At 31.6% G+C, this 19,828-nt stretch overlaps 2 protein-coding genes and 1 non-coding gene across 3 annotated transcripts; all 3 read left to right on the top strand.

Moving 5' to 3' along the window:
* Positions 1 to 2,676: 2,676 nt before the first annotated feature.
* TRNAL-AAG (transfer RNA leucine (anticodon AAG)) lies at positions 2,677 to 2,757 on the top strand. Its single transcript has one exon. It is a non-coding gene; the product is annotated as a tRNA-Leu (tRNA).
* A 4,979-nt stretch (positions 2,758 to 7,736) lies between these two features.
* Positions 7,737 to 8,582, top strand: LOC133678454 (protein indeterminate-domain 14-like). Its single transcript, XM_062100750.1, has one exon. The coding sequence runs from the start codon at positions 7,806 to 7,808 to the stop codon at positions 8,340 to 8,342; it is 537 nt and encodes a 178-aa protein (XP_061956734.1). The 5' UTR covers positions 7,737 to 7,805; the 3' UTR covers positions 8,343 to 8,582.
* Positions 8,583 to 15,134: 6,552 nt separating this feature from the next.
* Positions 15,135 to 18,753, top strand: LOC133677999 (TITAN-like protein). Its single transcript, XM_062100144.1, has 7 exons — positions 15,135 to 15,500; positions 15,667 to 15,793; positions 15,927 to 16,254; positions 16,363 to 16,433; positions 17,261 to 17,315; positions 17,462 to 17,925; positions 18,449 to 18,753. The coding sequence occupies exons 1-7, from the start codon at positions 15,217 to 15,219 to the stop codon at positions 18,467 to 18,469; spliced, it is 1,350 nt and encodes a 449-aa protein (XP_061956128.1). The 5' UTR covers positions 15,135 to 15,216; the 3' UTR covers positions 18,470 to 18,753.
* Positions 18,754 to 19,828: the final 1,075 nt, after the last annotated feature.

The following is a 19,828-nucleotide window of genomic DNA, read 5'->3' on the forward strand; positions in this document are numbered from 1 at the left end:
TTTGCATCTGTAGTTTTTTTTTTCATTTATCTATTTTTCTTTTTTTTCTCATTTTTAGAGCTAATCAGTACACATTTTCAAAGTAGCTTTTTGATTTTATTTTTTTTATGATTTCATCCCTGAATTTTTTTATTGTTATTTGTTTTATTTTAAATTATCCATATAATTAGGATTTTCTTTCAATTTAATCCTCTTTTGGTTTTTTTAGCTTTCAAATTTGATCCTCATTTTTTTTATTATAATTTTTTAAAATTATTCTCTTAATTGAATTATCTTTTTAATTGCATCCCTCAATATTTTATATCATTCTTTTAATTGGAATTTTTTTTTCAATTGCTTCTTTTAATATTTTATACCATTTTCTTAATTGAATTATTTTATCATTTACATCCCTCAATATTTTCGTTCATTTTATTTTATGTCACATTTGATCTTTATTTTTTTTATTACTATTTATTTTGTTTTTAATTCTTTTTTATTTGAATTTTTTTTTTTAATTTCATCCCTTGATATTTTATTGATAAGAATTTTTCTCACCTTTCAAGTCATGAGTTTGAAAGACTGGATTAGGTTAGCTTATATATTTTTTAGGTTATTTTTTACAATTGATTTTTACTGGTATCGTCATTATCTATGATTATCCTAATCTCACGTGCTTGGTCACAAGTTTCGTGTGTTAACCCAACTTTGCTCGGAGCAATATTTTTTTAAAAAAATTATTTATTATTGTTATTGCCTCGTTTTTTTATATATATTATATTATCAAATTAATCAAGGTTTAACCTTTTGTAAAAATTCACTTTATTGTTGTTATTTCTATTTCAGTACTTTTTATTTTTATTTTTATTTTTGTTCTTTTTGTAAAAAATTTATTTGCTTTTAATTTTATCCTTCAATCCTAATTTGTTATTTTATTTTTTAATTTGGTCCTTATTATTTTTATTTCTTTTTTTTTTGCTGCGGCATTTTTGAAAAATGTTTTGTTTGTTTTCAATTTCATCATTCAATCTAATTTCATGGTATATTATTTTTACAAATTTGATCATTATTATTTTTTTTCCTTTTGTTAAAGTTATTTTTCTTTTCAATTTCACAATTCAATAATTTTTTATATTTTTTATGTCAATTTTGATACTCATTATTTTCACTGTTTTTAGGTCATTTTGCTAAATTAATTCTTCTTTTTAATTTTACCTTTCAATCATAAATAAAATTTATCTTGTACAATTTTGATCCTCGTTCTTTTAATTTGTGATTTTTTTTGTTTTAAATCCTTTCGTATATTGAATTTTTTTCTTAATTTCATCATTCAAAATTTGATTGATAGAAAATTGGGTTTCATAATTTTTTCAAATAGGATGCTTTAATTCTCGTGACCCGGGTCACGAGTTTGAGAGGTTAACGCAGGTTGGCATTTTATTTTAAGAAAATGAACTTTGTGGTTTTTTTCTTGTTTTTTTCTATCGAGTTATTTTAATCTCATGATCTGGAACGAAGGTTTGATGGGATAATCTGGTTGGCTCAGCCTTGATTATGGGAGTTATATGTTTGTTATATTAACTCGAGTTGACTATGACCAATTGTTTTAGATCATTTTTTATCCTGTCTTGATATTTTATATTTAATAGGTTGATAATCAAACTATATAGTTTGTCTTATTTTGAAAAAAAAATATTTTTTTAGGTTATCATGATTATGTTTTTAAGAAATCAATTTAATCTAATGTTGTTGCTTTTTTTATCAGCTAATTAAAAAAATCCTACTTATTTAATCAAGTTAAATCTACTATTCTGAGTTGTGATTTTTTCTTCTTTTTCGAAATGAGTTTATAGCTGCTGATGACAAACTTTTTTACAAAAAAGAAAAAGAAAATGAAAAAAAATAGTCTAGTAACCCTAATATAACTGTGGCAAAATCCCAAAACAATTTATTAGGATATAGTTGTGAATTATAACAAATATATAGCCCTTTTCTTAATTCTAGTAATTAATATACAAACTTTAAATTAGTGTTATGTTATTTTCTCGAGATAAAAACAATAAAAATAAATAAAATGTTTTTTTTTAATTTTATAATTTAAAAATTCAAAAATTCACCATTATACCTATTTTTATTTCTTTAACTGATAGATTAATGTATTTTATATATAACCTGTTTGTTTAAAAAGCTCATGATTGAAATGGCCTAAAACTAGGTACTAATCCAACAAACTTGGGCTTAGTGAAATATTCATTCTAAAATAATATGAGTTTGGTTTGCTACTAAATTCAACACCTTTAAGTTTAATTACATACTAAATTCAATAATAGTTAGATCTGACAAAATACTAGACCCAACATTCTTGATTTAGCTACGTGTTAAGTTTAAGTAGATATAAATTTGATATAATATTAGATTTTATATTTTTAAATTCAGGAACATCATTATTAGCCATCTCTCTCTCGTATGAAACACTAATCAATCAATCACACCCAAATTATTCATTATAAAGGTTATACACATCTATTACACCATAACTTGTTCTTGATAACGGGTAAATGCAGCATCGAATTCAGAACAACCAGTTGTTCTCCAGTCTCCACACAAGCGCATAGGCCGAGGCAACATGGCGACATGGGCGAATTGATCTCGTTAAACGATATCCTTTTTTGTAAACTCCTACCGACGAAGCGGCTAGTGGAGATGGCCGAGTTGGTCTAAGGCGCCAGATTAAGGTTCTGGTCCGAAAGGGCGTGGGTTCAAATCCCACTCTCCACATTATATTTTTATTTATTTTAAGTCTTGTTTACTTAATTTTTTTTTTTAAGAAAACAATACAGACTTTAAACCAGATCAAATTAAATAATATAGAGTGCTAACACCAAGAAGAATAAATTATCACTTGTACTTTTAGATAAAAAGGAAACTTAAAATAAAAAAAAAGGTCTGGGAATTTAGAGGAAAAATAAATGAATTCAAACATCTTTAATTTTCATGGCTGGAAAGGTTACGGTCTAAGATAAAATATACAGTGACTTTTACCAATGCATGCAACCTTTTCATGATAGCATATGTAGTCAAGATAATCAACCTCTCACATGCATCCTGTTTTAAAAGTCCTCCTTCCCTGCTAGAGTTATTCCCTGCCTGTTTTGTTTTATCCGGGAAAAATCAACTGAATTATTGTTGAAATAAATATTAAAAAATAATATATATATATATATATATATATATATATATGGATTAAACTTTTAATGTCATTTCTTGCAACATAATGTTTGATGGAAAAAAATATCAAATCAATTACGAGAGGTGTAATTTAATTGATTAATTTTTAAATTTATTTTTTAAAAGTTATCAGTTTAAGTTTTATAAATTTCAAGGTCATTAAAGATTTATATCGTTATTAATTTTAAAACTGATTTAATCATTAATATTAATAAAATAAAATATCAAATCAATCGATGTAATGTCTGACCACGTGAATCCCTTTACAAATGCTGGCACAATAACATAAAGAAGGATATGCAAAACCATTAAAGAATTGCATATTCCGGAAATCCAGGTTTTATGTTTGAAAACAACATAATAAATCACTTTTACTGAGCTTCAGCATTGAAGTCAATCACATCTTACTTTCTTCTTTTATTTTTCTTGATGGGAAGTCGTTTGCATCTTTGATTTTATCTCTTGATAGATTTTCATATTTAATAATGGAGTTAGGTATCATATCTTTGATTTCACATGAATCTTATATTCTTATATGGGGCTAACTTTATTGGATTTTATTTATTTATTTATTTTAATTAATATGGATGTCTGAGCCAGCTGGCATGTATTTCAACTAATCCAACGAGTTCTGAAGTTAACAACCATATAAGCCTCCAGTGACCCTAAATTTTATTTTTTAATATAATGGTTAATGAATATATATTTAAGGTCAAATTAAAAATAAGATTCATTTATTTTTTAAGTTAAAACTTTATTAAAATTTAATTTTCAACATAAGCTCTTTAAAATAAAACATTAACATGATTTAAATAAATTATAAGTAAATAATAAATTTATCTAATTTGATGAAACCCAAAACTTTATAAAAGCTCTTATCCCACACAAATAAGAAACAACACTTTCTTGGTGTTTTATAAAATATGAAGTTAAAAAGTTAAAATTGAGCTAAAAAAACACACAAGCTTTTAGAGGTGAAAAGTCATAAGCAGAGTAGACTTTGAGTTTAAACTCACACGCATGTGCAAGCTTGGGCCTCGAGTCTAAGTTTCGATTTGAGTTCATTGTAAAATAATTTTTTAGGTCGAATATATTGTTTTTTGCCAACTAAAATTTGAATTTAGGCTTGGTCCATGAATAATAATTTCTTCTAGCCCAATCTATAATTTTTTCCAATCCATGAAATGAAGAATTTGATTTGTTTTTTTCATAACTCTTTCAAGGTTATATGAACAAATTTTTTAGTTCAAAAGTCTCGTGATTTAAATAAAAACAACATTTATGTTTAATTCTAGTTTATTGTGGGTGATCAAAGTTGTTAGTGGGGGAAGCCCATCAATATTTGATTCTTGAAATTCTTTATAAAAGGGTTTGAAGTAGTGTGTTTGGGGTTGATGAATTCTGAATTGTTTTGATAGAATTTTACACTTCTTTTCACTTTCTTTTTCAACATTGTGTTTTAGTTTAAACCTTTATTTTTCCTCTCAAAATTTCTTCTAATCTAAAGCTTAAGTCCAGTCCTTGTAGATGGAAAATTAAGCAATATTTTATTGGTTTGTTGGACCTTGTTTGAAAGTGTACCTAAATAAGGTGTTGTTGTTGGAATCTTTGGTGACTTATTGAAGAAATTCATATTGCTCCAAGTTAAAAACAAGAAAGCCTTAAGGAAAAAGGATTGATTATTGACAACAACAAAGCTGGATCAATTTTAAAGTGTTTCAACAAGTAAATATATTTTTTGTTTTTATTTAGTTTTATATATTAGTATGCATGTTAGGATTATGATTCTATTATCTATGTGAGATTTTATGTGTGTGTGTGTGTGTGAGAGAGAGAGAGAGAGAGAGAGAGAGGAAGGTGATTTTACAAAATTAGTTTAAAGGTATCATAGATTACATTTCAAAATTCATAGCAAGTGATGTTTATTTTTGTTCAAGAATTAAGGCAACTTAACACTTAAGAAGGAGGTGAATTAGGTATATCACTAAATTCAATAATTAATGTAAATTACTTTAAGTAAACACAATAGTCAATAATATAATTACAACACTTAAAGTAAAGAGATAAGAGAAGATAATTTCCAAACTCGTTTTTAATGTTATTCGAAAAGTCTACATCCACATCTCAAGTATCAAACCATAATTGAATATTTTATTCCTTAGTTTGTCCAAACTTTAGAGTACAATTTCACTTGATGAATTTATACCAAGTTTTTTTTATACTATTTGAAGAAATTCCTTCTTTAAGATTTTTTCCGCTTGAAGACATGTCATCTTCAAGATTTTTTTATTTGGTGAAGTTACTTCACCAATATTAATAGTTTTTACCTAACTCTCAAAGGTTTATAAAAGTGATTTTGTTTTCATAAAAAACTCTATCATTAGAGGGGATAACATAACTAAAGTTCTAATATCTTTATATCTCATAAGATAACACTTATAGGATTTAGAAGTGTTTAGGTGTAGTGAGAATCAGATTGATTATTTTTTGTACTAAAAAATAAAAGTTTAATAGTATAAATTAGAGTATGATAAATAATTGATGATTTCATAGTAGTTTTACTATTAAAATAGCTTGTATATCATATATGTTTGGATTTTGTTGCTAATTTTATAATTAGACGAACGATATATATTTGTATGTTTTCATGGAAATAATTCATCTACTTTCTTAAAAAACTATTTAATTTCATAGAGAATCTCTTAGCTTAAATTACTTTCCTAAACACATTATAATTTACTAATAAAACAATTCAACATTTTATCATAAAATTCTGAAAAAATATCCCAATAAAACATGTTTTCGGAAGCGGAAAAGATGGAATTAATGTTGATAGTTACAAGGCATTTGGAAATATCAGACCAAAGAAAAAAAAAAGAAGAACAGGAACCACCAGCTTGGAATCATGTGTCTAATGCAGAGGAATGAGGCATGAGAATTAGGGTATCTTCATACCCACTGCCAAAAGATATTGTAGGATGACGAAGAAAGGGCTCTCACAATATGCCCACAGATAACATGGTTCAAGTGGAAGGGACGGTCGGTACCCACAATCATGGCCAGTCTCATCTTGTGTGCCCATCCCACGTGCCAATCCCAGCGTGGAGCGTGCGTTGCTGAGTTACAAAGTGGAGGAGAGCTTTTTGTACCGAGGCCCGACAGCTTTAGGCCTACCATAAAGCTAGCTCCGTATCAGAGATCCATGCCTTCCCAAACTTGTATATAACTATTTTAACTGCATATGGGAGCTTTCTGTACTCGCTCTTTTTCTTGCAAATTAGCACGAAATAGAAACTTTTTCATCAATCCAGTTCTCTGGAATCAAGAAATTTCAGTCACTTAATTAGGATAACAAATCTTTTTTTTTTTTACAATTTATTGATATATTAAATAAATCTTAATGAGATAACTTGTGTGGTTTTATTTACCATGATTTCATAACTATATCATTCTTCAATTATATATTAATAAATATTCGATTGATTGGTCTGAAACACATACTCGCAGTCGAGAATATTCAAGAAAAATAATTTTAATAATTAATATTCTTGTATTTGATGTAAGAAGTTTTTTTTTGATATTTAATTAAATTAAAAGGAGGTTTTATTCTTGTAGGTGTGTGATAAAAAATATTAACTATTTATACATGAGATTGATTGATTAAACATATTTAGAGGGTGTTTGGCAGTGTGGTAGCGGTTGCTTTTCAAATAATTTTTTGTGCCGAAATGCATGCCAATGATTTTTTTTATTTTTAAAAAATTATTTTTAACATTAGCATATTAAAACGATCCAAAACATATAAATCATATTAAATTTTAATTAAAAAAAATAATTTTTTGAGAAAGCGGTTTGCACCGTGTTTCCAAACATGTTCTTAATATTAGTATTTTATGATTATATTCTTAATTTTTATTTATTTTCACGTGTTTTCAAGGCAGGCGCACAAAATTACTAATGAGAATTTACAGGTTGATCTATGTTATTTTTTTTTTAATAAAACATCTTTTGCACTAAAATTGAAACCATGTTAATTGTTCTAATTTCGACAAGATTTGAAATTATTTTGAACAAGTGCTATATATTACCCCCCTTGGGGGAAAACAACCGAAGAATACACTAATTGCACGTGTGTGTCTAATTATTACACCCCCACCCTCCATATCCTCATATCCCAAAAAGATAACGAAAAATAAATAAAATATTACAAAGTCAATAAAACAATTCACTTAATAATGATAGTTCAAGTAAAAAAGATGAAAAAAAGAGAGACAAACACTTCACTACAACAACAAAAAGCTACTCATACCTCAATAACGTGATCCGTTATTTCTTTCCCATACTTTTGGCTCTTTCTATAACGGAATTTTCAATCTTCACTCGTCTTACCAAAATACCCTTCAATGTCACCTAAATTCACCGAGTAGCTAGCGGTAAAAGGTTGCCTCGAATGAGCACTGGAGAGGGTGGTCTAGTCATTACAGTGGGTTGAAGGTAGATGTGTGTCTATATATGGGCAGCAGTCTCTGCCACCCCACAAATCTCCCTCATTGCCATCACCTTGTGGCTTAAACCTTCTTGTTATTTTTTTTTTCAACATGGAAGAGGGCTATCAAAAGGAGCTTCAGCTTCTCCCCTCACAGCTTTCCATAGCCGCTTCCTCCTCCTCATCTTCTCTAATGTCATCGCGGCCGATGGATTCTTCATTGAGGTACAGACCAGCGGCGTCCGATCATCATCAACATCATCAGTTTGGAGGGCCATCGCTAGACTTGCAATTATCGATAAGTGTTGGGCCAATCCAGGGACCATCTAACTGTGTTTTAACAGGTCCCATTTGTGATTTCAGCGATGCGAAAACGGATACGAGCTGCGTTGAAACCTTGAAATGGCAGGCTGCTGAGCAGATTAAATTGGCAGCTATTGAAAAGGCTTATGCAGAGCGAGTAAGGGAGCTTACAAGGAGGGAGATGGAGTTGGCGCAGTCTGAGTTTGCAAAGGCAAGGCATATGTGGCAGAGGGCTAGAGAGGAAGTGGAAAAGGCAGAGAGTATGAAAGAGAAAGCTACAAGGAAGATAGATTCTACGTGCATGGAGATCACCTGCCAGTCTTGCAGGCAAAGGCTCAAACCCTGATTGATATCATAAAATCACGCTTTTATGAGATTGAGATGAACTCTTAAACCCTTCATGATGAAGAAAAGGTTAAGTTATTCTAGAGCCAAGTTATTGAGTTTGAATATCTGGGTATTAGATTCCTTCTATTTCTTCATTCAACAGTAGAAGGGATAAGATTGAATCTTCGGTAAAGGGACATCATAAGTGGCAAGATTGAAAAGTTTGCAATAATAATGCCCATTCTGTGTTTTTTTATCATTTGTGATGTGCATGTTGATGGATTATTAACTAGAAAATTCAGTTCAATGATGACATTTGCGTTTCTCTTGGAAAATCAAAATGGAAACCAAATTAATCTGAAAAAACAATCATGTACATTCTTAAAGCATTCATAAGAATTGATTCTCAAGACAGCAGACAGCGATTGCCGTACTTCAAAAGTTGCATTTTCAGCAAGCTACATAGGAATTAGACATTGTGGAATAGCTGTGTTAATTGAGATAAAACTCCATCAATCAGAAAATTGATCATGCGTACGAAACTATTCCTGGGGCTTCACTGTCTGCTCAAATCGAATCGATGGTTTTTTAATATTATATCATAGCTTTAATAACCAAATATTATTTCAATGGAAGCTCAAGTGCATGAAAAATGTGCAAATGGATGCCTATAGGCTTCCATGTTCATCGACAATCAAGAAGCAGACTGCTAAACTGACAAACCATAGATATTATGTATTCTCCTGGTAATCAATCAAATGCTAGAAGCAGTCCTAACCAAAGGATTAAGATTAACGAGCAGATAAACGTCATTTAATTATTTTAAAACAAAAATAAATAAATGAGCTCATGCTAATGCTTTTACCGTACATGTTTTATGGTTTATCCTCGCATATTTTAACCATGGAATGGAGTGGTGACTTCTTTTATTCTATCATTTTGATACCTAACCCCCTCCCCCTAATTACTTCTATTTTATTAGAAAATAAAGAAATTAAAAGCCAAAACCAAACTGAAAAACATAGAGAAACTTGTTTGCTGTCTCAAAATTGGCTCAAAACATTAACTTTGATCCTTTTACTTTTCAACTAACCTATTTCTAGTCCTTTCGGTTTTACAAAATTTTCTTTTGTTCCAAAACCTTATTGATCTTATTCTCTAGTAGTTAGTTGAGGTGGGAAAGAGAAAGTCATTGGATTTTAATGATGGAGAGAGAAAACATTGGTTGATATCAATTCCAACCATCAAAATAATTGATCTTGATGTCAATGGATTTTATTTAATGAGGGTGGTTCCACTAAAGTGTTGTTTCACCTTGAAATTGCTTGTGATAGTAGATCAAATATCATGAAATTTTAGATTTTGAGGTTTTTTTTGACCTTTTTTGTGTTTTTTGAAGGAAAAAAACAAGTTTATTTAGATCTTTAGAGTGTATTTTTGTTGTGTTTTTGGGTCAAAAAATATTTAAAAATGAATATTTTTTTTTGCAACACTCCTAGCATGATTTTCTAATAACCTTGTTGCCAAAATCTAGGCTGAGATTGTGACTTCATATTTTTTAATAAAAAAAAAGGCAAACAACATTTCTTCCACCTAAAGAAAAAAAAACGATTATCAAAGGCCCGATGCGTGAACTTGGGCTTTTCTTATTAAGGCTCATGTGTGACAGGCCTCCCATGCCTGAGTATCTAGGTTTTTTTTGGGTGCTTCGGTTTTTTTTTTTAATTTTATCATTCAATATTTGATTTATTTTAAATTAGTCTTTGTGATTTGTTTTGTTTTTTTATGGAGTTATCATGTTTTTAGTATGTGTTTGATATTGTGGTGCAATGTATTTTTCAAAAATACTTTCCACTTGAAAATGAATCAAACTAATTTTTATTTTCAGATTTTATTTTTTATTTTTAATATCATCACCTCAAAGCCATTGAAAAAAGCTAAAAAAAACAAAGAAGCATCAATTTGATTCTTTTTAGCACATTCTTGAAATGCACCCAAATATAGTTTGAAAAACAAAAACTAACAGCTTCTAGATAAATGTTTTACTATTTTGCTGGTATTTAATTTTACGAGTATTTATTTTTTTTTATTCATTTATATTGCCTTTAAACTTAACAAATGTGTCATATTATGCTAACTTTTATATGATTTTTTTTCAAAAAATACATTAATAGTGCCTAATTTTTTTTTTCATACTAAAAAATTAATATAAATCGCATCGTCGCGGTGGATAATGATAAAACCTAAGCTCTTATTCAGTTTTGAGTGGGTAAAAATGAGTTGGCATCCGCAGCCAAAATATCACACCTATCAAGAATAACATGAATTCAATATCTCTAAGAATGGAGGGCGGGCATGAGTACGCGGAAAGAAAACAACAGTATTTATAACTTCCAAGTCACAAACTCTGATCGGCAGCCACCAGACACCATTGTTATGCTTGCAAGTTGAAGTAGATGTGTAGTGGAGGCTACAGAAGCTCTAACACCTAATATGGCTAAATGAGTCAAACCTGATGGAACCAGAGTGAAGGTAAGAACCTTGATTTTGATAGAAAGGCAAATGAATCAGAACAAAAAGGCAAGTAATATCATCAGTATCAAGACAGAATGTGTATAGCTGCATCCTATTGTATTCAATTTCTTAACTTTAGCTCTGATCAGAAACCAAACACCCACTATCTATGTCTGGGATCCAACACAAAAGAAACATTTTTTTTTGGACAGGACGACCCATTTCACTTGAATGCATCACTCAGAGCAATGAACAGTGCTTTCGAGATGTCGCAAGAACGAAATCTACCTTAATTTGTCAGCAACCTCCAAACATATTGCTCATATACAGTTAACCTTCATGGGTGGCTTCAATAATACACTGAATTGATTCCTTGCTAAGGTCAAAACATGATCTGGTGGGGGCAGAGGATCTTGAAGTTTCAAATATTTGGTCCTCTTGAAAAGAACAACTGCTAACACTGCCAGGAAAGCACGGGGAGAAAAATAAAGGTAAACACCATCAATTAATTAATTGGCATTAGGGCTGTGCAGGATCTTGTGAAGGGTTCTTCAACCTAATTAAAGATCAAAAGCAAACTTCCCCTTTTCACTTTCTAAACATTCGCTGTCTTGCTTTAATGCTTTTAGGACTAACCACTTCTAACTAATATAACCTCAAAAAGACAATTGGTCCACCCTCAAGCTTTTCTATGCTTTGAAGTTTCAACAAGATATATAGCCCACTCTCTTCTCTAATGCACTTCTTAATTTACTTACCAGAATTGATAATTTGCAGCCTCTTCCTTCTGACAGGGGTGTGATTAAGAATCTGTAATGTTCATCACAACAAAGTATCCCAACTGAGCTCCGTAATTACTCGATTATGATCATGCTAATCAAGGAACCATACTCCTCCGACATCTGACCACTTGCATCATGGGTTCCTTGTCTTTTATCTTTTATTTGGATACGATCAGAGAAATGCAAGAGCTATTGATTCCATGATGAAGTAGATGAGCAGGATAAAAGTTGTAGGACATACTTGGGATGATCTATCAAACTGTCATTATGACAAAACCTTAACATTTGTCTTTTCAGATTGTCCATATATTATGGTGAAATGATACCGCACCTCTGCTTCCAACTGATGTAGATCTTACGTCCAGCACTTCAATGAATTCTTCAGAAAACTGACCCTAAATTATCCTATTACCAAACAGCAAACATTAATGTCCTCAAGTATCTCCAGTACCAGGTCCTCTGTAATTACGTCTTCTTGAAACTGACAAATAAGTCTTCATCGGTTCCATTAATGCTAAGTAGCCCGTTACATCAATATATATGACTTGTCGTAATTTTGCACCAAGCAATCCACAGCTCGAACAGCACATTACTGCAATTAGCAGTAAATAACCTACTAGTCTAGATCATCTAAAGGTCAGTACCAATCATTAACATATAAAATTTGGCAGGGGTGAGGAAGAACTATTAGAATCAAGAGGAAACAAAAACTGGTGGAGTTCGTTCCTGTCGTGTGAGAATTCATCAAGTGAAAAGTTTTTGCTAGTACTGTATGGCACTGGTGATGGTAAATTTTCCACAGACAACCAGACTGGTAACAATCTTTTTCAAGGCAGCAATTAGAGCAGAATATGAAATGTTTCGTTATATTCGTTATACCCGAACCAATCAAGAAAGAAAAAGGCACGTAGCTTTAGAAGTTAGGAAAGCTTAGATCATGGTGGGACTCAAATCTCTTGAGAGCCACACCATGTGGGACTGCGAACAATCACACCATTGCATTACTATACTAGGCTAAAAGCAGGGATGGTGAAACTTCTTCTTCTTCTTTTTTCCCTTTTTCAATAATGAAAAGCTGAAAGGAAAGATATGGACAAGTGCGGACATTGTACAAAGTTTCCATTTGCAGTTCACATCAGAAAAAAAAAAAGAAATGGTGAGTCTACACTATGTTCAATCCATATCACATGAACATAGCCAGTAAATAGATATTCTTCAATTACAAGGTCAAGTTCATGGTGTGGAAATTACAAGAATTTGATTTTTTTTTTCAAAAAAAAATGATACATTGAGTAAGTCGAGTCTTTAAGATTCTGCGCTTGCTTGCTGGCTGAGGCCAATTGCTGTGATAGCTTAGTATTTGAATGGACTGGTATAGCCTGAAATAATTGCGATGACTTTTCATTTAATTACCAGCTCCTTCTTGACCCGCGCTACGAGTCAAGTTTTTACTTTTTTCAACTGTGAAAAAATTAAATAAATATATGCTGGAAAATATATTTTTAAAATATTAAGATGGTATATATTTGATGAAATATTTTTTAAAAAAATATAGAGATAATAATATATCAAATTAATTAGAGTTAATTTTATTAACTTGTAAAACTTGTAATCTAATTTAATAAATTATAATAATTTCATAAAACATAAATTAAAACAAATTAGAAAAATTAATTTCAATAACAAATATGAATGATAAAAAAAAATTCAAATTAAAAAAAACAAAAAAAAAAGGTAACTTGATTAAATGATGTAGAAGCAAGGTTAGGCTTATGGGCCTATTTATTTTATTATTTTTTTTATTCGTCTAACCAAATTTTTTTTATTAAACAATATAGTATAGTTTTCTATGATTCAAGGGTCACAAAATAAAATAAAATAGAGAAGGGGTTTTTCAACTCTAATAATATATTTTCAATTATTTTTTACCCAAAAACACATATAAAACAACCTAAAGCCATACATAAATTTTTATGTATCTTCAAATAACCAAAAAATCAGTTCAAAAACAAAGAATCAACCAAAGATTCAAAAACTTATCAAGGCTATATCTACCTTCTCGTGCAATTATAAGGTGAAATAACATCAAAATTAAACTATTTTTATCGAATAAAACCTATAAACACCAAATCAATATTTTTTTTGGATTCGAGAAAACTTCACCTTCCAGAAAATACACTTTGTGGGCCCGAATAAGCAAGTAAAACCCCGACTGTTTTAGACTCTTACAAGAGATGCACACTCTAACTCGAACTCAAGATTTACTATGCATATTTCAAACCTTTTGCCATGACACCAAATTAATATTGTTAATGGCTAAAATTGTTTTCAACCAATACTTTTTTCAATAACCACTAAGATAACTATTTTCTTCTTGAATTCTGAAGAAAGGGACTTAACATGTCCATTCCCCACTGCAAGAAAGGCCACGAAGAAAGGATGATGGTTGCCTCCACGGATGGATGACGAGGCTCCCCAGCGCTAGGTTTTTCAGCCAAAGCCTTTTTTATATATATAGAAGAAGAAAGTCCATTTTGGAGGCTAAAGTTGATGTCTACGTAAGATTACAAACTTTTCTCAAACTTTCATTTCCTACTTTGATAGGTTGATTGATGCCTTACAGAAAGAAAGAGGGTCAAATACGAGGGACCTAAATGCTGTCATTTGAAAAGTAAGAGGGTGAAAGCGAACTTCTCACCTAATTTTTTAAAACTACCACCCTTTTTCTCAGCTTTTATCACTCTAGTCCTTCAACTTAGAAAAAAAAATCAATAATCAATTAAGCTTACAAGCTTTCCATTAAATACAAACTAGTTTGAAAAATAAATAATTTAAAAGAAAACTATACGATTTTGATTTGTTTTGATTTGATTTAATAAGTTATGTATTAAGTATAATCAATTAAGCTTACAAGCTTTCAATTATATTTCCTGATTAGTATCATGAAGTTTTCTTTTTTGCATATACAAGTAAGAGTGTTTTGTTTTTCTTTATTTTAAATTATTATTTTTTGATATTTTCTGATCAATCAAGATTTTAAAAAGTATTAAATATAAACTAGTTTGAAAAATAAATAATTATTTCAATGTGTTTTTAAATAAAAATACTTTTAAAAACAACCATTATCATAATATCAAATATATTTTAATTAAAAATTAATTTGACAAACTAAGTAACTATGGATTATGGTTATCACACTTAGATTTGATCCAAAAATCATAAAATTAATCTGGGGGAGTTGTTAAAAAAATAAGATGGAAATACACATATTTATGCATGATTATAATTTCAGAATGCCGCTCAAAAATTAATATGTATAGAAATCAATTATATTTATGCTTTTCCCCACCTCCTTTTGTAACCTTACTGTTGTTAACTTGTTATTATTATTATTATTATTATTATTATTTACTTTCTCAGAATTAGATATTGGCGGGAACCAATTTAGAATAGAAACGCTGCGTTTCACAGACATATATAATGAGAAGAACGACGCGTCATCTAGTGTGATCGGCATCCCCTGTCCGGAAAAATAAAATTCCAAACTTGAGTTACAGGAGCTAATTCAAAACCCTAGCTAGCCCAAAAGTCACCACCATGAACCAGAAGATGAAGACTAACAATGAGAAGAAGAAAAACATGGAGTTCGAATTCTGCAAAGCATGTAATTTGAATCACGATCAAGGCCAAAACCACAAGTACTTTCCAAACCACAAAAAATCACTCTCTAATTTCCTCTCTCGTTTCCAAACCAAACTCGCCGACATTCGCTTCTTTCTCAAAAACCCTACCATTCTCCGCCCTGAACTCGCCTCTCGCAATCGCATCTGGTGCGTCTTCTGCGATTTCGATATCCACGAAACTGGCAGCTCCTTCGCATGGTAAAGTATAAAAAATAAAAAAATAATATTCAATTAGTCAAATATTTTTTTATTTCATTATCTTCAGTATTTATTTTAATTTTCTGGTGTTTGTTATTTAATTTCTAGTGCAATTAACGTGTTTCTTCTTCTTCTTCCTTTTCCTTTATTCTGTAAAAAATATTAGTGCTAAGGCGATTAGTCACTTGGCGAGTGAGGAACATTTGAAGAAATTGAAGCACTTTATGTGGAAATACGGTGGTGGAATGGATCGTGTCGATACTTTTCGGATTTCGGAAGCTGATGCAGCTAAGGTATCAGCCAAATTCGTTGTTCTATTCTAGATTAAGGTTGTGTCATTGGGTTTTTTTTAGTATGAATATGATAGCATTGGTTTAAAAGTTTTGTATTACTTTACTAATTTATGTTATGTTTCTTAAATGTTAGTGGGAGAAGAAGTGTGAAGCTTTGAGGAATGATGCGTCATCATATAGTGATGGATCACGAGGGATGCAAGTCAGACCTTCAAATGATATCCGCGATGAACTCAGCCATGAAAATATAAATAGCTTTGAGAATAATAGTTTGGATAATGTTAATTTGAATATTTCAAATGGTGTTATGCCTTTACAGTATTATACGAATGAGTATCAGATATCCAATTCAGGATTCTCTGCAGCTAGGAATGCTGGACCATCCATGTATGGTGCTGTATCCACTTTGCCTGTGGGCGCACGTTCTGCTACAAGTTTATGCAATTCAAACGATACAACGGGTAAGAATAAGCTGTTTATTTGATATCTCTTCCTTCAATGAGGTAGCTCTGAATGGAGGTATATTGATACTAGTTCTGTTGCATGTCCCTTACGCTTGAAATATGCAGGTAATTGGAGTAGCCAACATTCTGTCCCTTATAACAGTATAAACTGTGCATCTAATCCTGTAAATGGAGAGGTGAGTTTGGTCCTTTACACTCTTTCTCAATGAAGCTCATTCATTTTCTCCAAAATTTGTAGATTATTTTCTTCTTCTGGAACTTTTACTTGTGGCTGAAATTTTGTGGTGAGATTTATCTTGTACCACATATGAAATTCAGTAGTTAATTAACTGTTGGGTTTCTCTGGATTAGTTTTTGGGGAGATATGGTACATGGCTGGTGGTGCATTTGAATTTATTTTGATACCTATCTTTAAGTGTTGCATTTATTAGTTTTACTAGATAGGCTGAATATCTGTCAAGGTTGTATGAGGGTGTGCAGCATTTTGGTTTACATCTTTTCATCAAGTGATTGTTCTAGTAGTCATATGAATGGTGACTGGATATGAAACTACTTGCACTTATCCATCTTTTCTGTTGTTTATTGGGTGGCTTTGATAATCACAAAGCTGTATTAAGAGGATTCTTTTTTTCCCCTCTACTTGTGAATACTATTTTTTGATCATTTAAATGAGGGTAAGGTGGAAATGTCAGGTGCATAAATCTGTCGAGATGTCATGTCCTACATGTATATTGACACTCTTAACCAGGATGATGATTTGTAAAAGATTTTGCAGTCGTTATCCATTTAGTGTTATGATGTGCAAATTTCCATATTGTTTTATGTATCATCTCCTACTTCCTCATTTAATTGCATGCCTGTTTTACCATCCAACTTCTAAATGCTGTCAAGGTTTTGTTTTTGCTTGATGCTCAGTGATGTCAAGGGCTCTCGGGAGGACTTTCATTTCTGCATGTACTTGTTTTGTTGTTAAAATGTGTAAAGTTGTATTTGTTTGCTATAGCTGTGCCAGGTTTATCAGGATGAGAGAATTGGACATGGAGTGAGCAGTTTACAGGGTAATGATTTTTACATCTCATTTCCATTATTATTCTACTGTTATCATGGGTCGTACATGTATAATTTGAATAGCATGGTGAATGGGGTACTGTTATCATGGTGTTTTATTAGATATCAAATCCTCATCTTGTAATTGTTCTGTTAGATTTGCAGAATATCCCTCAAGTTCCTGCTATTGCTCCACAATTGGCTGGAGGCACTCAAGTGCCTGCCTTGACCCCACAAATGGCTGGAGGAAATGTGCATACTGGAGCTCCTCCACCGTGGTTTGAAGGAACTGATACAAATCAACTAAATTTTCAACTAACACTTTCTAATAAATCTATGTCGATTTCAAATAAATCTGGGAAATCACATAAATTGAACCCAAAAAGGGTAGGAGCTGCTTGGGCAGAAAGGAGAAAGATTGAGATGGAGATGGAGAAGAGAGGAGAGGCTGTCAAGAGTGATTACAATGCTAACTGGCTTCCCAATTTTGGTAGAGTTTGGCAGTCTGGGAGCCGAAAGGAGTCTAGAAAAGAATTTGAGAAGGAGAAACAAAAATTATCCAGTGTTGAGATTGATACTGAGATGCCAATTATGATACAGCCATATATCAGCAAACGGATGGTAATCACTAAGCTCCAAGTTCTTGTGTGTATTATGCAGTTCATAATATGTCCCATCTTTTCAATTTTCAGGCTCGACTCCTTTTGTGGTGGCAATTGAATTATACATTTCATGTTTTGAACATCATTGCAATACATTGTTTTCTTGTTACATGAGTGTCCATGTTAATAGATAGTGACATCTCTTCACATTTAAACTCGACTCAAGTTATTATGAGTTCTGTAATAGGACACCAGTCTACTTCAGCATAATTTGATAAAAGAAAAATTGTAACTAGGCATTTGCAGGTGGTCAAGTTATCATAACTATTGGTCATTCCTCAAGAAGTACCAGCAGTTCAGCTTTGTAGGTAGCAGTCTAGGCTAGTTTGAGGTGACATGCCTTGTTAAAACCTCTTTGCGTATTGGGTTGACGGCATTGTATTCAAGTCTAGCATAAATTTCATTGATTTGTGCATGTTATGATGGGCTTGTGGAAAATTAGTTTATTTTCTAAGACGTTCATATTTTTTTCTGCTACACAGAGGAAGGATGCAGGTAAATGATGTCTGCTGTAGGATCATCACAAGCTAAAAATGCTTCTGGTGACTATCATGATGGGAGGGTACTACTGTTCCCGCCTCAACTTTAGATTTTGGACCTGAATGTATATATTTTTGCCAAAACAAGGAATCATTACAAACTTGAGCCCAGAAATGGTAAATCACTTGTTGGGTCCGTCTTGTAATCATGGTAATGTTAGATGTTGGGGTTGTTGATGCCCTTTTAGTATACCTTAAATTACATTTCACAGATCTCTCATATCAGACATCAGATTCTTTTTTGTTCATGTCAACTTTTACTGTTCACCCATACCTTAAATTACATTTTGCAGATCTCTCATGTTAGACATCAGATTCTTTTTTGTTCATGTCATTTTTTACTGTTCACCCTTAGAGGTAGTTTAGTTGGTGTTCAATCTACTGCTTTTGACCTTGCCACTACTTCCCTGTGTTCAAATATCAGAAAAGCAAACTATGGAACCCAAAACATCGAAGTATTGTTTTTTAAAATATAGCTATTAGGTCACTTAACTTCTAATAAGAGAGCCCTTTTCTTTAATTATGTAGAAACAGCTGTGGACAATGAGTTACGCAGCAAAACATAGTTCTTTTCCAACGGTGGTTTCATTGGGCAAAATCCATGGACAGTATTCAATTCTTGGTAATCCTACCTTAAACATGAATCAACTTTAAAACAATGAAGTTTGTTTATGACTGGCTGAAAATATTTTCCGTGTAGATGGAAAAGTGCTTGTATTTACTCTCTTTGTACTTTGAATTTGCTTCTCTACAAGAAGGTAGTGACCTGATGCCTGATGGTGTTTAGATGTTAGGCCTTTGATTGGCATGGTCTTGGCTTTTATATGGATAAAAGATGTCATGCCATCTGAAACAAACTTCACTATATGCATGGAAAGAATGATCATGAACTGTACAGACTAGACTTTTTCACTGTGCGAATCAAAACCATCACTCTATAGCAACTGTTTGGTCTGAGCAGAATCCTGAAGAATTTGATTTACCTGGGATCCTAAAACTCCAGATTTTCCTCTTTGAAGCAATCAAGTTCACATCATACAGAAATTCCCAGGAAAACCACTTCTCAATTATCCTATCAACATCACGTACCATTACATCTGTTGCGTTCCCAGCTCTTGCTATCATACTAGCTGTGTAGATTGCCCCCATTCTGCCCGGTGCCTCTGGTGAGTGGCCACATGAGCAGTTGAGCCATCCACCGCCACCACATTCCATTTAAGTTCATAAACTTCCTGGGGCAAGTTTTTCAATGCAAGTTTGCATGATGAATTCTGGAGCATTTCTGTGTGTGGTGCACAAGCTAGGTTTTTCCTTGCACATTCA

The sequence above is a fragment of the Populus nigra genome, chromosome 18 (genome assembly GCF_951802175.1).
Source record: "Populus nigra chromosome 18, ddPopNigr1.1, whole genome shotgun sequence".
Lineage (NCBI taxonomy): Eukaryota > Viridiplantae > Streptophyta > Magnoliopsida > Malpighiales > Salicaceae > Populus > Populus nigra.

Coding starts and splice junctions, on each gene's coding strand:
- LOC133677999 (XM_062100144.1), top strand. CDS start 15,217: ATGAACCAGAAGATGAAGACTAACAATGAGAAGAAGAAAAACATGGAG. Junction 16,255..16,362: donor CAATTCAAACGATACAACGG/GTAAGAATAAGC, acceptor TGAAATATGCAG/GTAATTGGAGTAGCCAACAT. Junction 17,316..17,461: donor TGGAGTGAGCAGTTTACAGG/GTAATGATTTTT, acceptor TTGTTCTGTTAG/ATTTGCAGAATATCCCTCAA.
- LOC133678454 (XM_062100750.1), top strand. CDS start 7,806: ATGGAAGAGGGCTATCAAAAGGAGCTTCAGCTTCTCCCCTCACAGCTT.